This window comes from Drosophila novamexicana, unplaced genomic scaffold (genome assembly GCF_003285875.2).
Source record: "Drosophila novamexicana strain 15010-1031.04,08,12 unplaced genomic scaffold, DnovRS2.1 tig00000564-arrow-pilon, whole genome shotgun sequence".
Taxonomy (NCBI): Eukaryota; Metazoa; Arthropoda; class Insecta; order Diptera; family Drosophilidae; genus Drosophila; species Drosophila novamexicana.
This window is the reverse complement of record NW_020824810.1, coordinates 856,415-877,992: the sequence shown is the minus strand read 5'-3', so window position 1 is coordinate 877,992 and position 21,578 is coordinate 856,415. Positions and strand designations below refer to the sequence as shown.

The window sequence follows — 21,578 nt, the reverse complement described above, 5'->3', positions numbered from 1 at the left end:
AATAAAAGTTGGCGAATTACATCCTTTCGGCATCTGATACAGATTCTCGCACTCATTTGAATTTATTGCCTTGCCGTGTGTGTGTGTGGTGTGGTTTGGTGTTGGGCGTGTTTTATTTTTGGGGCAGCTTCTCAGTCAAATTGTCCCCGGGGCGCAATATGTTGCCTGTTGTCCCTCTTTAAGGGACAGTTGTCGGCAATTGTAATTAGAGCAAGTGCCTTCGGACTGTCGCTCATTAATTTAAATAGTGCATAGCTGGCGCATCTGTTAATGGTCACAGCTGACCCTTAGAATTTAGTGTATGTAGTCATTAGGCTCCAAATGGAGCTCTGCTGAGCCTTAGATGTTTATTGACTATTAGGCAAAAGTTATGTCTTACCCTACTACAATGGATTTCTGCAGTATTGCAGCAAAGTTGTGGAAAAAAGAGATCATCTTTGAATTATTCTGTAACTATTTTCTAGTCTCATTTAGATCTCCGGGTTGTGAACCTTTGCCTCAGCAAGTATTATTTGTATTTTTATTATGAGCTGTTCTTGCTTCTTAGCTGTTAACTATCCACCTTTCTTTCATAATTGAACTCTCCCTCGCGTAAAACAATACCACGCTTAAGATTTGAACTAAACTTTGTTAGAAAGCCGTGAAGCTTTGGCCATTGGCTTAGAAAATATATATAGGTCTCCCATACATTATCCTGGGATTTGAACCAGCATAATTCCTTTTCAGTTGATTTCACAGAAACTTAAGCTAGAATTTAATTTTTTTAAATGCATTGGCAGCTTGACTCTTGAATTAGATAATACCACACGTTCATACACTAGCCTGCGGTTTGAACCAGCATTTTCTCTTGTCAGTTACTGAATGCCACAAAAACTTTACCTAGAAACTGCGTTAGCTATGTCTTAGGCTAAAAGCTATCCACCTAACTTGTTAAAAAAGATCTGGCCTTTGTCTATACTACTAGACTGGGCTGGGATTTGAACCAGTGTTTTTTCTTGTTAGTTATCTGAATGATACAGAAACCTTACCAAGAAGTTGCAGTATAAGACATTGCTAGAAACTATCAACCTTTGACGACACACTAATACACAATACATACACTAGGATTCGAACCGGCGTTGTTCTTTGCAGTTGCCTGAATGATTAAGTCACTTGGGCGGCTCATTTAGTGAGGACTGCAACCCTAACCAGCATTAGGCCTCAAGCCCAATATTTGGCTCGTGGCTAACGTGTCTGCATTTGGAGTCCTTTGAGTTCGGTTCGTGCTAATGATTGCTGTGCTGTGCGAGTCCCAAGTGCATCGATGCATTTATGATGCAAATGAGCCTCTGATTGTGATTGTGTGCTTAACTCGACAGCTATTTGGTATTTCTGCTCTCTCTCTCTCTGTGTGTGTGTGTTTGGCAATCAACTTTGGCCACATTCGCAATTGCATGTGTTTGTGCAACACTTTTGCAATTGGGTCTAACTCGCCTGGCTGAGAATATGGAAATTTTTGTTGCCTGGTGCGATTTGTAATACCCTGTAAACAGGGAGCATGAGAGGCGTCTGTTTCTCTAGGTGAATTGGGCTATTCAAATAGCTACAGGGTATGCGTAAGACTAACACATTTTCTCTAGTTCTATGCTTTATTGCAGAACCATTGTTTGAGTTGGGATTCGTTTCATTTCAATTGCGCGGCTTATAAGTTTTACTCCAAGCGATTCGCGCGGAAATTTGCATTAGAAAGACCTGTGCTTTTCCAACCTTTCATTTGTGTGCTGCATTTGCCCCGAACACCCACCACAGCGGGCGGAAATGTGCGCCACTTCAGAAAATGCTGAATAAATGATTAAGTAAATGAATATCCATATGAATTATTGAGCAGACTATATTGACTTTATTTGAGAGCTGGCGCGAAATATTTTGGAACCAGTTTCGAGCTGAGTTTCTCTGTTTATTCTCTTTGTGATTTTTTCAGCGGAATTTATAAAGTTGTTGAATCAGCATAATTGAGCGGATCTTAGCTGCTTTATGTGAAAGTCTTTGGTTTATGCTTAAACAAGCGAAATCTCTACAAGCCCAAATAAAGCATTCGAAATCCCTTGAATGCACAATCAAAAAGAAAAAAAAAAACTAAATGCGCTCTGTCAAATGCAAAGCCCTTGCTCAGTGACAATTTGCCCTTCAACAATGAAAATGCTGGAAAAACAATGAAGAACAGTTTTAAGCGTGCAGCCGCAGTTTGAATACTCTTTGCCAAAAATATATATATATATGTATATTTATTTAGACAAAGGTCCTTTCTTATAAACCAATCTATTATCGACAGATTGTTTATGTGACTGCCTGCCTCTACACTCGATAATAATACTGTAAGACTTTTTCTTGGCAAGGGTATACAATAAACAGGCAATGCCCATTTGTATTTGCTGTCGTGCTGTTCCCTGACACTGCAACGAGATCTGTCCATGAGAGGACATTAGCCGCCGCACTAAATGCGGCTCTAACAGAATTGTTGACTGATTTACAAGCACACAAAACAGGAAGCCTGAACGGGGCTTGTGTAGGGCTAAATTGTACTCACCACGCCAACGGAGAAATAATTGTTGATAATGTTATAGGGCACGGTGCAGTCCTTGTCCGATTGCACTTTGATGGGCTTTTGCGGCATGTTGCTGCTGCTGTGCATTGCGCCGATTGCTGTCGTTGTTGTGGCTGTTGTTGCTGTTGCTGCTGAGGGTGTTGTGGGTGTAATGGGTGTGTTGGGTGTGTTGGGTGTGTTTGGTGTTTGTGGCGTGCTGGGCACTTGGCGTTGCATGTCCTGTTGTTGTTGCTCATCTTTGTTGTTGTTGTTGTTGTTGCTGCTGCTGCTGTCGGACAAATCCAACGACAATGTAATTTGCTGCTTAACGTTGTTGCACTGCTGCTTATTGCTCTGACTATTATGCTCATCGCTTTGATTGTGCTCAAATGCGACAGCTTCCGTTGCCGCCTCCGCAACTGCTGCAGCAGCTGCTGCTGTTTCCGCTGCCAACTTTAGCTGCTGTTGCTTATGCTGCAGCAGCAGCATCTCGAGCGATTGCTTCTCAGTTGCGTCTGTTCGAGTTGGCGGTAGTTGCATGCTGGCCACCTCCGGCTGGCTGTGACACGTTGTGGCAGCCAGCTCGGGCTGGTTGCTGGTGTTGATGCTGCCACTTGAGCTGCTCGTGTTGCTGGCCCCGCTGCTGCTGCTGCTGCCGCTCATTGTGGCAGTTAATGTTTTCTGCATGCGTCGCGTTTCGAATGTGGACATTGAAATGCTCTTGGTGGTTGTGCTGGTGCGGTCGCCAGCTTCAGCTTCAGCTGCAATCGCACTCCCTTGTCCGTGTCCCTTTGCCAGTGTCCTTGTCATATCCTGCGAGTATTCTGTCCTCGTTGTTGTCGTTGTGGCCATCATAATCGATGTGGCAGACGCAGCCGCAGTTGGCGCCGCCTGTTTGCCAGCTGACATGTTGTCGGCGCTGCAGCTGCTGCTCATGAGGTTTTGCCGCTGGATTTCCTCGAAACGTTCGATCAGCGATTTGTCGACCACAACGCTTTGCGACAATTCAATCACCTTCTGCATGTTTGAGTGCAGAGTTACCTGCAAATAGTCGAAGACACACACACACACAGTTAGTCAGGCTGCAGCCAAATTTGGTTTGTGCGTAATCGGTTTTCGGTTTCAACTCGACTGGGCTGGCCCAAACCGCAAACATGAAGGTTCAAACTACAGGCTACGAAAACTGTGCACGATAATTGCATTTTTCTGGCTGTGCTTCGGTCTGCTTGGCAACTTTTCTCTTTACATACAACAACAGGGCTGCCAAATGTTTCTGAGGCGAACCGATTCGCAAACGGATTCCCTGTTTAGTTTTCAATTGAATTGTTTCGTTAAAAGAATGTTTTGGAAGGGTTATTGCATGAATCGAACTAGCGACTTTTCTTTGCGATTTTCAGCCCTGGCTTTAAATTGAACCAGGGATTTCTTTTTCGGGCTTACAGCCCTGGTTATCAGTTTATCAGTTGTGCATAAGGCAGTAAATCAGTTCGTACTATGATTCGAACCAGCGACTTTTATTTGGTTTGGTTATGGTTCTTAAGGCGAGGAGTCGGTGCGAACCAGACTAGCTTTTTTGGTTTTACAGTCCTGGTTGTCAGTTTGTCAGTTGCATGCAAGGGAGTTTATTCGAAATGTTAATTGAACCAGCGACTTTCTTTCGGTATGTAGCCTTGGTTGTCAGTTGGGCACGGAATTGGTTCGAACTCAGAATTCAGCTAGCGACGTTTTTGGGTATAAAGCCCTGCTTGTCGGTTTTAATGCAGGAAATTTCTTGACGCTGTTAGTTGAACCAGTGACTTCTTTTTAGGGTTTGCACTCCTAGTTGTCAGTTAATCAATCGTATATGTATGAAGCATAAAATTTCTTTAGCTTAAAGTCACAAACAAAACAAAAAAAATAACTTTCCTGCAGCATTTATAATTAGTTCTTAATTTTCTACGCGAATCGCTCACCTTTGGGCGCAGCTCTTCAACTGTTAATGGCGTGTTGGTTACCTCGATGCTCCATCGATCCAGCATTACGGTGGAGGCGCGTTTAATTTTGTCCATTAGTTTGGGTATATTTTCGCCTTCATAGCCGCCGCCCCAGCGCAGGCAACGGGCCAAATCGTTGCCAGTTCCTAAAGGTATTACCCCAATGGCGGGCTGTGTGGCCAGCTCGATGGTGTCTGTGGATGTGGCATGGTTATAAAATTTACTGCCATTTTGATGTTGCTGCTGCAGTTGCTTACCCATGGCCTCGAGCACCCAGCCGACGGTGCCGTCGCCGCCGCAGCAGATGACTTTGAAGTTGGGCAGGTCCTTAAAGAGCGTAAGTCCTGCCAAAAAAATAAAGAATTTGCATTTAATGCGAACTTGTGAGCAAAAACAAGACGCTCAACGCACCTTCCTTGGGCCCGCCCTTGGACAGATCGTACACCTGCCTGGGATTGAGCATATATTGAAACTTGCGCAATATGCGATCGCCCTGGCGACCTCCGCTCTTCGGATTGACAAACACCAGCAGCGGGCAGCTCAGCTCATCCGGCGGTGTTATTTGAAAATGAGTTGCCTGGTGATGATGATGATGAATATGTGATTTCTATAGAAGGTTTCGTTTTGTTTTGTTGCAATTGGGTCAATTTTGATGGGCAGGGTGCGTGTTTGTTTTCATGGTTTGGTAGCAGAGACAAGCAAATACAAGTTACAGCAAGCGGCGTGCGTATTTGGATTTGGAAATGGATTAGTAGAATTTTGCCAATTATTTGGATGGACAGTTGCGTCAGAATTCAATTTGTACACAGAAATCCAACTCACTTTGTGCGCCTGATTAACCGAACGCTGGCGATCCAATACGGCGGGACAGATGGCAGTCGGTGGCACAATCAGTTCCGCATATTCGCCCAGTGTGCACTCCTTCTTCACGGACGAGGCGCAGCGATTATGCAGCTAGAGAAGGCGAGACATAGAGAGAGAGTGAGAGGGGGGGAGAGAGAGAGAGAGAGAGAGAGAAAGGAAGATATGAAGGAGCAGAGTTTAAGAGCTTTTCTATCAAATTAGCCAAAGACCTAAAGCCCAAAAATCTGACTCATAAAAACTTAGCGCTCTTTAATTCAATTTATACTTCGCGGCCCAAGCTGGCCGGGCAGGCCGGGCGTATACGTATTTATTTGACGAGCCCAACGCACGCTCGCTTAAGCGCTTTAATTGAATCCGATTAAATGTTTGTTAGCGCCTGCCCCAAAAAAATTGTTAAATGAGATTAAAGCGCGGTCTTTTTGTGCTGCTCATTTGGATATATCCTTTAGAGGGTATTACGAACTTGTGCTGAAATGTGTAACGCATCGAAGGGAACATCTCCAAAAATATATTCTAAATATATATATTCTTTCCGTCTATCCATCTGTCTTATTCTATGTGAACTAGTCTCTCAGTCTTATCTTCTTGAATCTTTGCATGGGTCCGTCTTTCTGCTGCAGGCAGTAGATATGTCGGATCCGAGTGGGTGGGACCACTATATCATATAGCTGTCATAGCAACAATCGCTCGAAAAGAAAGCTCTTGTGTGGAAAACTTAGTTGTCTATCAGGAAATCTTGATTCAATTCGGCATTTATAAGTTTTACTATGCTCTCTACATATAGGAAGAGTTCTATCAAGATCGCACTATTATATCATATACCTGCAGCATTTATAAGCTTAACTATTCTCACATGTCCACATAAGGCAATTATCTGCAAGGGTATTAAAAATGCGGCGTATTCTCGTTTTTTTTTAATTTTGGTTTCTCATATATTTCGAAGACTAGCTACTTCTCTTTTTCTGGTGCCATAATCATTAAAGTGAGCAACGTAATTTTTGTGGCACATATGAAGTTTGCTGCCACACGTTGCACACTAAATGCTGGCAAAATGCGAATGCAAATACGAAAAGCATTCCTGATGTTATCAGAGAAAGCAGGATAGAGAGAGAGAGAGAGGGAGACAAATCTGGTGCAAGCTCCTGTGGCAAGTTTGTGGCACTGCTCAGCAATTATTGACTGTTGCCGCTGCTGGCAACATTTAGCTTACGAAATATTTACAATTGCAGCATTTGAGAGCAAAGTTTCTTGGAGCTTGCAGCTTCTATTGCTGTTGTCTCTGCTGCTGAGATAACGAATTCAGAATTATCTCGACGGCTGCACTTGTCAAAGTCGAGTCTAGACAAAGTTGTTTCTGGCTCTGGCAGCACACGAGGCGGCGTCGATAAAGCTGCTGTGTGTGTGTGTGTGTGGCACAGCCACGGGCGCTGTGGCATGCAGCAGCATAATTTCTTTGAGACGTGACAATTCGGTAGACATAACGAAGCCAAAAACTGAACCGAGTGCAACACAAATTTACAGCTGCAAATGTGTGTGCTGGTTAAAATCACATCCGCTTAACAAGTACTTGCTTGTGTCAAAACAAATAGCAGCTATCGACAGAGACCTGGCACTGAGTGGCAGACGCTGTGGCTTGTGTTGATCAAAATAATTGAAATACTCGGTATTCGGAGACAAAAATGCCGGGCTTGTGCACACACTGGAATGTCGCAGTCCCGCAAGTCGGTAACTGTCTTGTTAAATAAATGCTTTGAAGTAGAAAAAATGCCAGCAGCAACACTTGGTTGTCGGTTCCCATCCGATAACAATGCCAACAATTTTACTTTACTTTACTTCTTTCGCTTATTTTAAATATGTGAAATGCAACTTTGATTCGACTCGATACACTTTCAGTCCAAACTAAAACTAGAAGAAACTACAGCCTGGTTAAGTGAAGTATGATGAAATGCTAGGGATTAATATCACATATTTTTGAACGTTTCAACGTTTCGCATATTTTCACATAATCAGCAAATACTTGCAAGCGTTTGCTGATATATATCTGTGCATGATATTAATGTGCTTGAGACTTACCATCATATGACACCAGCGACAGGTGAGTCCTGTGATGCCATGGTATGCCTTAATGCGTTTGCGGCACTTTGAGCAGCGACCGTAGCAGTTGCCCTCGACCCAATGATGCAACAGATCTGCGCCGCATTTCGGCTTCTTCGATTTCACGTAGGTGGTGATGCAAGAGGCTGGCGCATGTTGCACGCATCGCTCATGCACCGTATATTTGCAAACTAAACACACCAGATAATTGAAATAGGTATAAAATATTTAATTTAAAAAAATATGTGCAACAATGTGAGAAACCATATTATTAGCTTCTGATGACTTTTGATATTAAAAGATAAGCATATAAATGTAATTTCCGATACGGTTGATGGCATCAAGAGCAGCCATTTATGTGCATGAAGCATTTATTTACACGCTCGATACTTACGGACACAGCAGAGTCCTTTCTTGCCAAGGCCGACTAACATATTTAGGCAGAGATTGCAGTACGCCGGCTTGCTAAAGTGCTTCAGGCGCCACACGTGTATGCCATCCTCCTTGAGTGTGGTGCTGTCGACGCCTGCAATGCACAGACAGACAAGGGGGAAGAGACGAGCGGGTAAGGAGGTTACAGAGTTGATATATCATTGGAGCCAGCATAAAACACAGAGCCTGGCACTTTTGCATACGTGCAGCATGCAAAAATGCCCACGCTTACTTATATTCTCCCTAGCTTTATTTTTCTTTCTACCCATCTGTTTTTCTTTCTCTATTTTTTGACTGTGTGTACCTGGTGCAAATGACTTGATTATTGAGGCAGCCAATGCAGGCAGAAAGGCGACAGACTGACAGACAGGAATTGAGGCGGTGAGGCGGTAAATGCATTGAAAGCTTCACAGCCACTTGGCTGTAGTAGTTCACACTCACCGAGTAGGACGAGAAGCGGTATGGTTGTCATGCCGCCACGTTGCCACTCATCCAAGGACACCGTGCCATCGGCGTCATAGTCAATTTCAACCATCATATCTTGCAGTATCTGTAAGGTAAAAAAGATTGTGTAGAGCGTGTGAAAAATGGCTGTGGGTAGAATCGTCTGTAAGACTTCCTGATTGACGTTCTGTGGCCGCCAAAGCGGAGAGTGCAGAGGTAATTTAACCCAGGTGATTTTATCCAGAAGCGCCTCTGACTTTCGCCTTTTGACTTTGACTGCAGCTGCAGGCTGTGCTCGTGGAAAGTCAGCAGCATGTAACCCAAATACGATTGTCTGCTCAAAAGTACGCATAAAATGTATTACCACGAATTTTGCGTTTGTTCGTATATTGTGGTTTTTCTTAGAATTCTGTAAGTGCTTTTCTGTTGCTTGCTATCAAGAATATCTATACCATAATACAATAAAATGCACTGCAGACAATAATTGTGCAATGCGGCGTATGCGCGATATCAATAGTATACTTGAGTTGACCCTACACAAATCACCGGATATTAAAGTGTGGCCATCTTGCAGTGCCATATCATTTAGTTTTTGTCTGTCTCTGACTGGCCATGACTATTTGCATATGACTCTTTTATTGCGGCACATAAATTTAAGAAACAGCTTACGCTTTGTGTTTATGTTACTCGAAATAACCTTGGCTAAATTAAGCAGATATTTATTGATGTTTTTTTTTATTATAATTGGGCAGAATTGCGTGTATTGTTTCGGTAAATCACCTGCATAAATATATTGTAGCATACTTATGTGCTGAGCTGAACAAGTAAAGCTACAAATTTCACTGCATACTTTCGGGAAATATTGCTGTTACTGGCGGTAGCTATATGGGCTCATCAAAGAATTCAGGGCTTGTAAAAAACAGAAAATCCTTGATATATCGTAAGCTTGCTGATTAACAAAGACATCTTGATTTCAATGTGATTCAACGGACGCAAGCTAGGCCAGTCAATCGGGCATTGCTGCTGGGCAAACACGAGCGCCTTAAGTATTTGTTCTGTAAGTTTTTAATGGGAATTGCCAATTGCTTCTGTATATATTAGGTTTGCTTGGCTTTGCTTTTGCCTCAATACGAAATCAAAGAGGAGCTTTTCCAGGAATCAATTCACTGCGCCCAGACTAATGTTCAATATCCGGTAGCATTCGTAATGCGGCCAATCACTTTAATGTCCTGTTTGCCGTTGCTTCAAACGAAAAATGCTGGCAAACTTTTAAATTTGTATACTGTACAAGTTTTTCTTGTTTTGTAGCATTCGCCTTTTTGAAATTCATAAGGCTACAGAATTTATGAGGCATCCCTTACGTTTTTTGGACTTTCGTTTGCTGTTTTTAACCGGAAATAAATTTCAGAATTATGCAATTCATTAAGGGGTTTTGATTATTTCTGCTTTCAGTTGTGGCTGTGCCTGGGCCAACTCCTTTTCATTTTTCTTAAACAACCCACCCACCACCCCACCAAGGGTGCGGGGAGGGGCACGAAAGAATTTTGATTAAAATATTTTCTGTATCTGCTTAGAATTTAAAGTATGTAGCTCCCTCACGCGCAGTCTAGCTGTATCCATAAACTCATCATGGAAATGGAAATGCTGCCTTATCCATAGCGTGCCCCGCTCTCCTTGTCCCCCGCCACCGTGCTGTGCTGGTCGTCGCCTTCATAGCCCGGGGGTATTTTGTTAATTGAGTTTTGTGACGCTTTGACTTTATTTGTGGTCGCCAAATGGTTACCAACAATTTTTCTTCTTTGTCCTCGTTTTTCAAGTTCTTCGACAAGTTGAGCGATTACTTAAAGGCTATTTCATTTTTACCATGTCTTATGCGCCCTCAACTAGATATAAACGGAATGTGCACAAGGGCACACGGGCATATGATAGTCGGCCGTTTCGACTCGACTCGACTCGACTCGACTATTATGACCCAACTGGTTGTTGCCATGGTTTTTTACTTTTTCCATTTGTTTTTGTGGAAACTATTAAGTCTGTTCAGCTAGCGGTTGAGACTAACGAACGAATGACTAGGTACTCGAAATCGTAAGACAATAAAATGAAATTAATTTCGAGTGCTTTTCGTTCGCCTTCCGGCACCAAAATGCTCGTAATAGTAATTGAAAAAGTATTGGTTAGCCACAGTACTATCGGTTATTGAGAAAAGCAATCACTGCGATTGATGATTGACGACCTCCCGTATTTCTGTGTGTGTAATAAGCCGAATTGTTCGGGCATTGATTGTAGTAATGATTTTTAAATGCCAAAGCGTTTAAGCTGCACTTAAAAATTGTGTATGTCAACTTAAAACACTCACCGGACGCAGCTCACTGACATCCCAGCCAAGATATTCGGCAACGGCCATCATCTGATTAACAATGGCATCCATTTCGGCGGTGTCCAGTACGCCATTACTGTCCGTATCGTATAGCCGGAACATGACTATTGTGAATAAATGATTGAAAGAGTGAACGGAATGTATGAAACAAAAAGAGGTCAAGTGCATCATGCTGCGTCACAATTTCACTTACATTCGAGCTTGTCCTCCGGCCGGCCGGCCTCAAGCAGTGATAAATAGCAAACGACATCCTTCAGCGGGACCTTAAGTGTCAAAGGATCAAAGTGCGAGAGTTTTCGTGTCAGCAGCTTAATGTCAGCTGCAAGTAAGCGAGCAATGTGTTCAAGATTAAAGTGCATTCTTCAACTCCTGAAAAGCCCAAGCTGATATAATTAATTATTTTACGTTTCCGGCTTAAAGTTTTGTTTTACGTGAAGTGAACCTTAAAACAACCGAAATCCGAACTGTGCCATATTTCTTTAAAGAATGGTTATGAAAAAAGTTAATGAAGACTCGGGAATAAATAACTTGGTCCCCAACTATTGAATATATCCCATTTTGGATAGATATTGCTTTTAGCTTGCAACTTCTCTATGAAAATGTCTGCGGCTTGCAATAATTTGTCGCAGGAAACTAGGTGATTCGTATAGCTTAGTGTGGCTTTAAGAATGGTTTGATTTGGGCGCATGAACCGAAACTCAAGGCAGGAAGCTGGTTCGAACCGAAGCCGCCCTGATTGAGTGTAGTTAATAAGTTGCCGGCAATATTCGCACTGAAAGCTTTCATGTGCTTTCTCAGCTATTTTTGCTGCGATTTTACTGTTGTTGTTGTTGCAGTTGCTGTTGTTGTTGTTGTTGCAGTTGCCGCTGTTGCAGTTGTCATTGATTGAGTGCCGGGCTGTTTATTGTTGCTGCCGTTGGCTATTGTTGCATGGTATCGTTGCAGCTGCAATTGACAGCTGCCTGTGTAAAGTTGGTCCTTGTTTGCTTTTCACTTTGACACTCATTATGCTTAATGTTGATTGCCACAATTTGACCCAAGAGCTTTTCAACTTTGCCATTTTGCTTTTAATAAACTTGCGACACAGAGCGAGCGAGAAACTGAGAGAGGGAGAGTGGGAGAGGGCTGAGAGAGGCAGAGCGCGTGGTTGGAATAACATTTTTTTTTCATTTGGCAATTTTGCAATTTAACGCCAGTTCGCCAGAAACAAACCCAATCAAAATTTTCATCCAACTCTCATTAATGCGATCCTATGACCCAAACTTTGTTCATCATAACGAAAACCTCCACACACACGCACATACACACATACACTCGCATATAGCTGCCCCTAATTCCAGAGAATTTGTTTAGTATTCATTTATTTTTGAGTGCTTCTCTAGAGAATGTTGCTAATGACATTAATATCGATTTTCACAGCAACCCAAAGACATCTTTGAAACATCTCAGCTTTCACCATATTTTTCTTATTTTCGTTATTTTTTTTTGTGCCCGCTTTAAATACTTAACTAATTTAACAGCTGATACATTAGCAGGAGATACTCATAAGTAATACGAACACTTTGAGTCCTGTTAATTGGCTTAAGGCAATTCTAAGCGTGTTGGCTTACATTCTACTTAATTATTATGCTGGCCCTGTCGTGAGAGCGTCCTCTTATTGTGCCGCCATTTCAGCTAATTATGTTTACATTTCTATGAATATAGCGACTAGTTGCCAATAAATTAAAATATATATATAGATATGTGCGTCGACTGCAGCTAAAACATTGGATAATATTTACATTTTGGATATCAATAACTAAATGAGACGCACGCACGCACCCTCGAGTGGCTATTGTCTTTAGCTAGGGCAAACAGTTTGAGCTTGATGAATGCCTAAATTATAAACACCACTTATATATTTGCTATAAATAAATATATGTATATGTATAGATGAAGAAAATAACCATCCGGGTCAAAGAAACGCGTGACAATGAATATATATGAGAGCATTGCAGTAGAACTGGTCACCTCTCGTTTGTTGGTCCGTTGGCTCTGACACCTTAATCACAATTGCAAAGTCATGTTTGTAAATTTCCACCCACAAGTGTGGAAAAAATGCGAAACAAGTGAGAATGAAACTTTGTTGTTGACCATTCGATTGGCCCTAAACACATTTTCAAAGAGTTCAAAAAAGTACAGGTAGATGTAAGTTGTCCACAGGCGGGAAGTGGACATACACAAATACTATATATTTATATATGTATATGTATATGTGATCAATGTCAATGCATTTTGTTCAACTAATGCAATTTACTAAGCTCCCAGCGAAATAATATCCACGAATAGATCTATATCTATATAAAGTGCCCCCGCATCTAAAAAGGAAAACCAAAGCAAAACTAATCCAATTAGCGCTTACAGCACCCACACACACACACACACAGGAAGCCTATACCATGTTTTACTTACTTAATATATAATGCTAATAGCAATGTCTCCCACACCAAAAAAAAAAATAAAGAAGAGCCTGGTACTGTGCTCTCATTATTTGTTATTTGCCTTTAGCCGAACAGGAACAGGACAAAGGACCAGAAAAAATGCCCCACAATTGCTGCTAAAATGCGTGAAACGACAGGCCCGAACAAAACGACAGCGCGAAACAAAGGAAACAAAAAAAAAAAAATGTGAGAAAAGGAAGGAAAAACGAAAAAAAAATACGAAATGAAATTTACGTTCATTAATCATTCGTGCACATTTCAAACGAAGCGAAATGAATGAAAGCAAATGGCGAATGGCGAATGGGGAATGGGGAATGGGGAATGGCCACTGGAGAAGCAGAAGCAGTGGCGACAAAGGGCAGAAGCTGCAGTAAGCCAAGCCAGACAAATAACTTTTCGCAGCATACTTTTAGGCCGTTCTATGAGTGTGTGTGTGTGCGCGGAATGAATGTTAATTTTACGCATTGGCGCGGCGCACTTCGTGGAAAATGCAAAAATGTTCTAATTGGGCGTTGATTTACGACTTGATCTGAGACAATGGCCTTGTTTGCCTCTGCTTAAGCTGCTTTTGCTTACCTTTAATACCCTGTAAATGCTCATTTGGGCATGTGGCATGCACAACCAACTAAACTAACTTTATATTGAACCTAAAGGGTATCTCGTGATAACACAGCTACCATATTTCCTTGCATACCCCATAATCACTCGTTTAGGCATGCGGCATGCAAGACCAATTAAGCTAACTTGGAAACGTGAATACTTTTTAAATAACGAATAGCTATTAGAGCGTATCACGTGTCTAGAAAGCTGCCAGCTTACCTAATATACCCTGTGATTGTGCATTTTCCCATGTGGTATGCACGTCTAATCATAATAAATCGGCAAATGGTCTGCACTTCGTTTAATGAATAGCTCTTACAGGGTATCTTGTGATAAGGCAGCTATCATTTGAGCATTTCCGCTTGTTTTTCTATGCCCGGCACTTCCGCTTCCGGTTGCGTTTCCTTTAGACCTTTGCGTTTAGACCTTTGCCTTTAGACCTTGTTGTCGTTGTGCCTTTTCACTTTTCAGTTACGGTATTTGCCATTTTTACACAATTTATGAACTTTTGCACTTGTGAATTAGCGCAGCGGATTTATGCTTAGCTCCTACAGCTAATTAGTGAGTTCACCCAAAGTTTTGGGCTGAGTTCAAGTAAGTAGAAGAATTGGGTGGGGGCAGGGGCAGTTGCTAATTGCACAATCCACAGTGTCTGGCATTATGTAGCTGCCCCCCCCCGCAGCGCGTGTTGCACTTGCCCTTTGCACCCGAGCCACTCATTTATTATGCGCGTGCTGTGTGGCAAATTCCAGGCAATTTTGCATCTGAATTGGTTGTCGTGAGTCGCTCTGTCAGTCTGTCTGTCTTGTTGTCTGTCCGCCTGTCCGTCTGTCTGTCTGTCGCCAAGGCAATCAGTTTGCAAGCGACACGCGCAATGCTGACAGTTGCAAATGCTCGCACAGCTGCAATTGAAATTCCCAAGGCGCAAACGGCATATGCACATCTATGTAAATATGTATATTTGTCTATATATATATGTGTATATATACTTAGCCCTATTGAGCAGCTACGCCCACATCGTGTGGCAAGTTGGCTAATTGCAGTTGACTTGCCTCTGGACGGGGGCTGCACAATGGGCGCTTAATTGAAAGTCAAACTCAAACTGCAACCCAAAACGGGGCTGGGCCATTGGCCCATTGTAATTTCCTCATGTCGCCCCATCCCCTGCTCCCCCCCGTTCACCCAACGAGTCGACTCGGAATCTAATTAATACTTACTATCAATTTTGCAATTAACGGAATTGTTGCTCTTCTTCGACGAATTGCGCGACATTTGCGAGTGGTTCGTCTGCGAGTGCGAGGGGCTGGAGTCCACAGAGCGGCGGGCCGCACTGCTGCCCTGGAACATGCTCGGGCCACTGGCCAGCGGGCTGGGTGTAACCGTTAGCATGGGATGCACGCTGCCTGTAAAGCACACACAAGAAACGTTAAGAAGAAGCAGCACAAAATTAAAAAGTTCAAATAAATTCCAGTATACAATTTCATCCATTTCTTTAAAATACAAAAGAAATGGCGAAAGTAGTGCGAATTCGATTTGCGGAATTAGATAAGGCGAATACAAGGAACTTTCACTCAAGAAAAAACCAAAAATTAAATGTTGAAATTATGGTGAATATGATTTCTGGAATTGAATAGTTAAGCACATGCATTCCACTAAGGGATTTCAATTTTGTTCCAGTTCTTTCATTTCAATTAAGAAAAAGAATTATGTTTAATTAATGCTGCAATAGGATTTCGGAAATTGAATAATTAAATACATGCATTTTACATTGCCACAAAATAAATGGCGGAATTCGAGTTAATATGATTTGTCGAATTAAATAACTAAACATATGCATTCCACAAGGCAAATTCAAGGAAAGTTTCAAGAAAACTACAGAAAAAATGCGGAAATTGCGGTGAATAGGATTTCGGGAATAGGATAGTTAAATGCATGCATTTTGCATTTGATTTCAACGAAATTTTATCAAGCAAAGCCACAAAATAAATGGCGCTATTGAGGTGAATATGATTTTTGGACTTAGATAGCTAAACACATGCATTCCACAATGCGAATCCAACGCACACACACACAGACACACACACACACTAACTTACCGGTCTTGCTGGGATCGTGCGTCAAATGGCCGCCAAGTGAGTGCTGTAACTTATCCGTAATACCATGGATTTTGTCCACAAAGCTGGTGCGTGCCTGGGCCGGGCCATCGCCGACGCCGCCGACGCCAATGCTGCATTGCGGCATCAGTTCAGCAATGCTGTTGATGTTCGGTATGGAGCCTAATTACAACGGAAATCGGCCCGTCGAGCAGGCCACGAGTGCCAGTGAGAAATGTGTTGCAATTATTAAACAGAGTCTCGTGCGCCAAGTCCACAGTCCATGTCCATGTGCCGGGCAATGGATATGGATATGGCTATAGCAATGCGGTAGGGGACAGATGGTGGAGTATGGGAGAGGGGGGTGGTGGACTTACCCTTCGTATGGGACGTGACAGGCGCACAGGCGGCCGTGCTGCTAATGGCTGCCATTTGATTGAGCGCCTTGCCATGCAGCTGGGCCTGGGTGACATTCGGCTTAAGAAAGGACACAAACAAATGCTTGGCCAGATCCAGCGGCGTTTCGCAGTCGAGGAACGCATCCAAAAACCGTCGAAAGCCATCAAAGTCAATGTCCTGCACAAAAAAAATAGCAAAAAGGCCAGAACGTTAAATTTCGGTTAAAGTCAAAGAAAAAAAAATAAAAATAAATAAGTTCAGACTTTAAATTGGGCTCTGCGGAGTTTGCTGCCGGAATTTATAATTATTTCATATGTATTTCATCTGATTTACACACGCACAGAAAACGGTTATATAATTCTCAGTGATTTCGGGCGGCTCGCGTTGTACGTGACTGTAAATGGCCTCTGAGGATCTGGAAAAGTTTTTTATGAATGCACAAAACAGGCCACAATGGCGCTTGTGTGGGGAAGTGTGCGACATTGGAGCCATAAGTCCTTGGCGAATTATATGCCAACAGCACGTGTAGCTACGCACTGTCAATTCAATGACGCAACGACATTGATGGACGCATTGATATGATGACATTGATAGACACACCGTTGGGTCCAGATGCACAGAGAACAGTATTGTGTAAACATAAATGTTTGTCTCCCGCTCCTACTCGCTGCCCAGCAACCGGTTACGGTTACCACTTAATCAAGGACGAGACATTATGCAAAAAGACATAACGCGTGTCCAGTGCCCGGGCAGCAACCACTAATTGGAAAATGAGCGAAAGAAGCGTAAAGCCTTGGATATATATTAGACGGCGAGGGGATGCTCTTTATCCATACAAATCTGAACTTATTTGAAAATTGAGACATTTACTGATCTCTGGCTGAGCGTCGAACCAACAAGCGAGAGTTTGCTGGTTCAAATTCAACAGAAATTGACAATAATTAGAATAGAATGGAAGAGAAACATAAAATAAATGTGGATAACTTTGGCATACTGAGCACGAAGCTTAGAGATCTAGCCCCTGCGTGAAGACATACTGTCAGCATTACATCTACATCAGTAATTCGAGCCGAGCAACGCCGGTTTATTTGTTCTAACATACAGCTAATATGCTCGTCCATTCCCCATGGGCATATAGTGTATGCGATGTAACGCTTTAGAGAAACGCAACATTATCATTATTATCATCATTTTAATGAGCCGCACACACAATCGACTGCAGCCCAGTGCGGCGCTTGCTGTGGTTGGTTTTAAATTTCGAGCATAAAACAAAATATATGACAGCCGACCACATTAAGAATGTGCCGGGGGTTTGAGTTTAACTTGGCTCTCTATGCCCTGGCCAGTGGCATGGGCCCTAATGAAACAGAATACAGGCAAATGGAAATTTATACGCTGGCCAAAGCAAAAACAAAAGTGCCTGGCCAAATGGCTTAAAGTGTGGGCCAGCAAAACACGCAGCAACAGCCAGAGTAAAGGCATAATGTACACACACACATACCCTTGGCTGGCACTATAATAACGGCACGCGAATTGCGTTAACAAAATTTATTTAGCAAGCAACGAGATACGCGTGCGAAAGCAGCAGCAGCAGCAGCAGCAGCGGCAGCGGCCTCTTCAGTCTCCGCTTGCTGAGAGCCTAAAACTCCGCTCGAGCCCCTAGTTTAATGTTGGTGTCAGCAGTTGTGTGCATGTGTGTGTGTGTGTGTGTGTGTGTGTGTGTGTGTGTGTGTGTGTGTGTGTGTGTGTGTGTGTGTGTGTGTGTGTGTGTGTGTGTGTGTGTGTGTGTGTGTGTGTGCGTGCGTGTGTGCGTCGCTATGCGTGAGCGCGCGGTTTAATGAATAAATATTCAAGCATATTGGCGGCGCACAGTGCGTATGCGTGATATCCATTACAGTCACACACAAACACACACACACACACACACAGAGACACAATCACATGCCTGGGCGCTGATAATCACACGAGCATGTCGCACTTTAGCCACCATTTAGCCCTGTTTATCACACTCGAGCAGCCCGGCAACGACAACGGGCATATAATCTGCGCTACGCATTCACTCATGTATTGCATACTTTTCGGGTTGAGAGTCAATGCGTAAATTATGCATACGCAGCGTTGTCGCTGCCAAGGCCAAAGCTTGGCAAATCACATTTAAGGCCAAATAATTAACTATTGGCCCAGCTGCTGCATGTGCACTAAAATGTTGTGCATGCAGCGCATATGTGTGTGCATGCAGCGCATGTTCGTGTGCATGCAACGCATGTGTCTGCATGCGTGCTTAGGTGTATGCGTGCTTATGCAGCTGACATTCGGGCTTTGGCATGACAGGAACTTAGCATATGTGCGCAATGCGACTGCAGAGAATTACTCAACCGAAATAATGAACAATAGTTAAGTCGCCTTGGGCTTAGTTCAAGTCAAGAACAGCTTAACAGCTGAGGGGATATGCGCTTGGTTTAAGCCATAATTCCGGCAACAAACAAAGGCATGTAAACATTTTGGTTGAGCAGCTCGACTCGGCTGTTAAATTTGTCCCCACACAAGCAGCTCGGTTAACAATTAAGCACAGCGCAGCAAAGTCGTATAATTAAGACAAAACAATGCTGAGCCAATAATTTATGAGAATTGGCAAGGGCAAAGTTTCAAGTTCGTTGCAGATTCCTAACCAGAATGCGTAGGCCTTCGGCTAATTGTAAAATGTAGAGCATTTTGTCAAGCATAATTCAATCGGCAAAGCCAATCGCTGCGAGAGCTGAAGACGAGTCACTTCAACAGTTTCCAGCAGCTGCTTTTAATTAACTTAATTGAAGTGTCGTAGCTGAAAGTTGTTGCAGACAGGCGCTGCCTCTAAAAACAGAACCTCAAGCGCGCCATTGCGTGGCGACCAGGCGACAAGTAAGCAGCTTTTAATAGGAAATAAATTATATATATATGTGTGTGTGAGTATGGGTGGAGACAGTCTCGAGGGTTATATATACGTATATGTGACTTTTTATAGTGACTGCTTCAATTTAAAGCGTAAGCCATCTCTAAGCCAAATGCTCTTTTATTTCCACCCAGGCTTCCCATATATATATATATATATATGTATACAGCAGCACCACCATAAACCGGCTACACTCGACTTGCTCTTGCCGATAGGGTGCATAAAATATAGAGTACTTTCCTATTTTTCGCTGGCAACGGCTGGCACGTAACCAGCACAAACGGAAACCGAAACACAACATGTCACTTCAATTCATTCCATTTACTAAAATATTTACAGCAACGACTATCAGGCCAAGCTGAAAAAAAAGGCCAGAAACACATGTATGTGTGTGTCAAAAACCAAACATTGGTTGGAGAGTGTACAAAATGGTAAATGCGTACACTGTCAACGTGTTCAATATCAAAGTGAATTAACTAAGAGCATCAAAAAATAGCTCCGAGTGTCTGTGAGTGTGTGTGTCTGTGTGTGGGTGTGTTTGTGGGACAGGGTAAACTTAATTATACTTTTTTATACCCTGAACCCATTGCCAATGCGCAAAAAGGGTATAATGCTTATGTGTAAACGTTTGTTACAGGCAGAGATAAGGTACGGCCTCATATAATAGGTTCCCCTAGACTCTGGTTGGGATTGGGAGCATAATCAAAGATTTCATGTTTAACGGCCTGTAAAAGGGTATAATCTTTTGTACATTACTTTTCTTCTACATATGTACACAATTTTTTCCATATTCTTTTCTTTGGAAATTTTTAGAAGGCATTCGATCTCATTAAATTTGTTTGTGAGCAGCATGCGGTTTTTTTCAGTTATTTTCGATATCCTCTTCCATTTGCTTGATAATGATAAAAGTAGAATTTTATTTTTTTTATTTTATGTAATATTTTAAGCCCAACTCGAAGATTCTTTAGCTATTTATCTACCAAACATGGTCTGTAGATTCTCGTAGAATACATACAGATTAAAGATATTTAATATTTTGATTATCTCCCAAATTCTCACTTAAAAAATGGAAAAGTCTTATGTTTAAGCGAAGAGCCTTGCACTTTTGGCACAATTGTTTGCCATTTTTAAGCCCTGATCGGACTATAAGCACCGAAGTTATTCATGAAAGCATTCCCTACGGTCTGACTCACCCGACAAGGGAAAGACTTTTACTTGTTTTTCATTCCATTACATTGCTAAGAGATACACACACCAGCAACAACAGCAGCTACTACATCCCAGCCGTGCGTGGGAGTGTGTAAGAGTCTGAGTGTGTGTGAGTCTGAGTGTGTGTGTGTGTGTGCGTGTTGGTATTTGCATTTGTAGTGGGGTTAAATGAGCATGGCTGAATAGATTTAACAACAAATTGCAATCCCAATACTTGCACTCAATTTTAAACAGTACACACACACGCACACTGCACACCCTGTTGACATTGATTGCAATGCGTGTGTGTGTGTGTGTGTGTGTGTCTGTGCGTGTGTGTTCTTTTGATCGATTGAGCCTTACACAAGAATACTTTTACGAATTAATTGTAATATCTTTTACCAAACTGACCACAAACCAGCAGCCACAATTGTTTCGCTTTACAATCGTTACGCGCTTGCTCGGATCCGTATTTCTTTTATTGAGATATTGAGATGAAAAAGTTCAAAGCTGAAATACCCTTTATTTTATACATAAACTCAACATCTGTTTAACTATGCCCTTTAAAAGCATTGATGCGAGTTTCCTCATAAGTTATGTATATATATTTCGGTTTAGATAACTTGAAAGCAATTAAAAATTGATGTAGAGTTTGAACCATCGACTTGTCGCTTGTTAGTTCGACGCGCGGCACACTTTAGACGGAGAAACAAGCTGCAGTAGAACTTTTAACTAATCACACTAGTCACAAACTATTGTATATAGATAGAAGGGTTTAACTGTGTCTCATTTTATGCGTGTTACACTTTACTTAATTAAACTGGAATACCCTATACCCTATACAAAATTGTATATACGCATCATCTGCTTTCATTTCTCTATCTCTGTGTGACAGTTGAGATCCTTGAGGCGTATAGAACTGAGACTCCATAATACAGCTTAAGTCGTGTACTAAGCTTAAACGGAAATCAACATTCCGTAGCTACTGAGAGTGTCCTTGCGTGCGTGTGTGTGTGTGTGCATCTATTTCTTGACACATGTTGCCCCCGTTAAGTTGTTGCCAGCTTGATTATTAATTTGGGTTTGGCATGTTTGTGATGTCTCAGGATCCTGTTTCCTACCAAATCTGTTCACTAACAAAT

General features: G+C 42.3%; 1 protein-coding gene across 1 annotated transcript in view; it reads right to left on the bottom strand.

Annotated features, from left to right (window-relative positions):
• Window positions 1-21,578, bottom strand: part of LOC115762425 (diacylglycerol kinase 1) — a 51,199-nt gene that overhangs the window by 5,656 nt on the left and 23,965 nt on the right. Inside the window, exons 5-17 of the mRNA XM_030704621.1 lie at window positions 16,298-16,496; window positions 15,924-16,103; window positions 15,045-15,230; window positions 10,941-11,066; window positions 10,727-10,851; window positions 8,368-8,476; window positions 7,889-8,020; window positions 7,474-7,685; window positions 5,359-5,490; window positions 4,948-5,113; window positions 4,794-4,880; window positions 4,516-4,730; window positions 2,567-3,604 (exon numbers count right to left, since the gene is read on the bottom strand). Coding sequence (XP_030560481.1) covers window positions 2,567-3,604; window positions 4,516-4,730; window positions 4,794-4,880; window positions 4,948-5,113; window positions 5,359-5,490; window positions 7,474-7,685; window positions 7,889-8,020; window positions 8,368-8,476; window positions 10,727-10,851; window positions 10,941-11,066; window positions 15,045-15,230; window positions 15,924-16,103; window positions 16,298-16,496 — 2,907 coding nt within the window. The remainder of the gene's footprint in view (window positions 1-2,566; window positions 3,605-4,515; window positions 4,731-4,793; window positions 4,881-4,947; window positions 5,114-5,358; window positions 5,491-7,473; window positions 7,686-7,888; window positions 8,021-8,367; window positions 8,477-10,726; window positions 10,852-10,940; window positions 11,067-15,044; window positions 15,231-15,923; window positions 16,104-16,297; window positions 16,497-21,578) is intronic.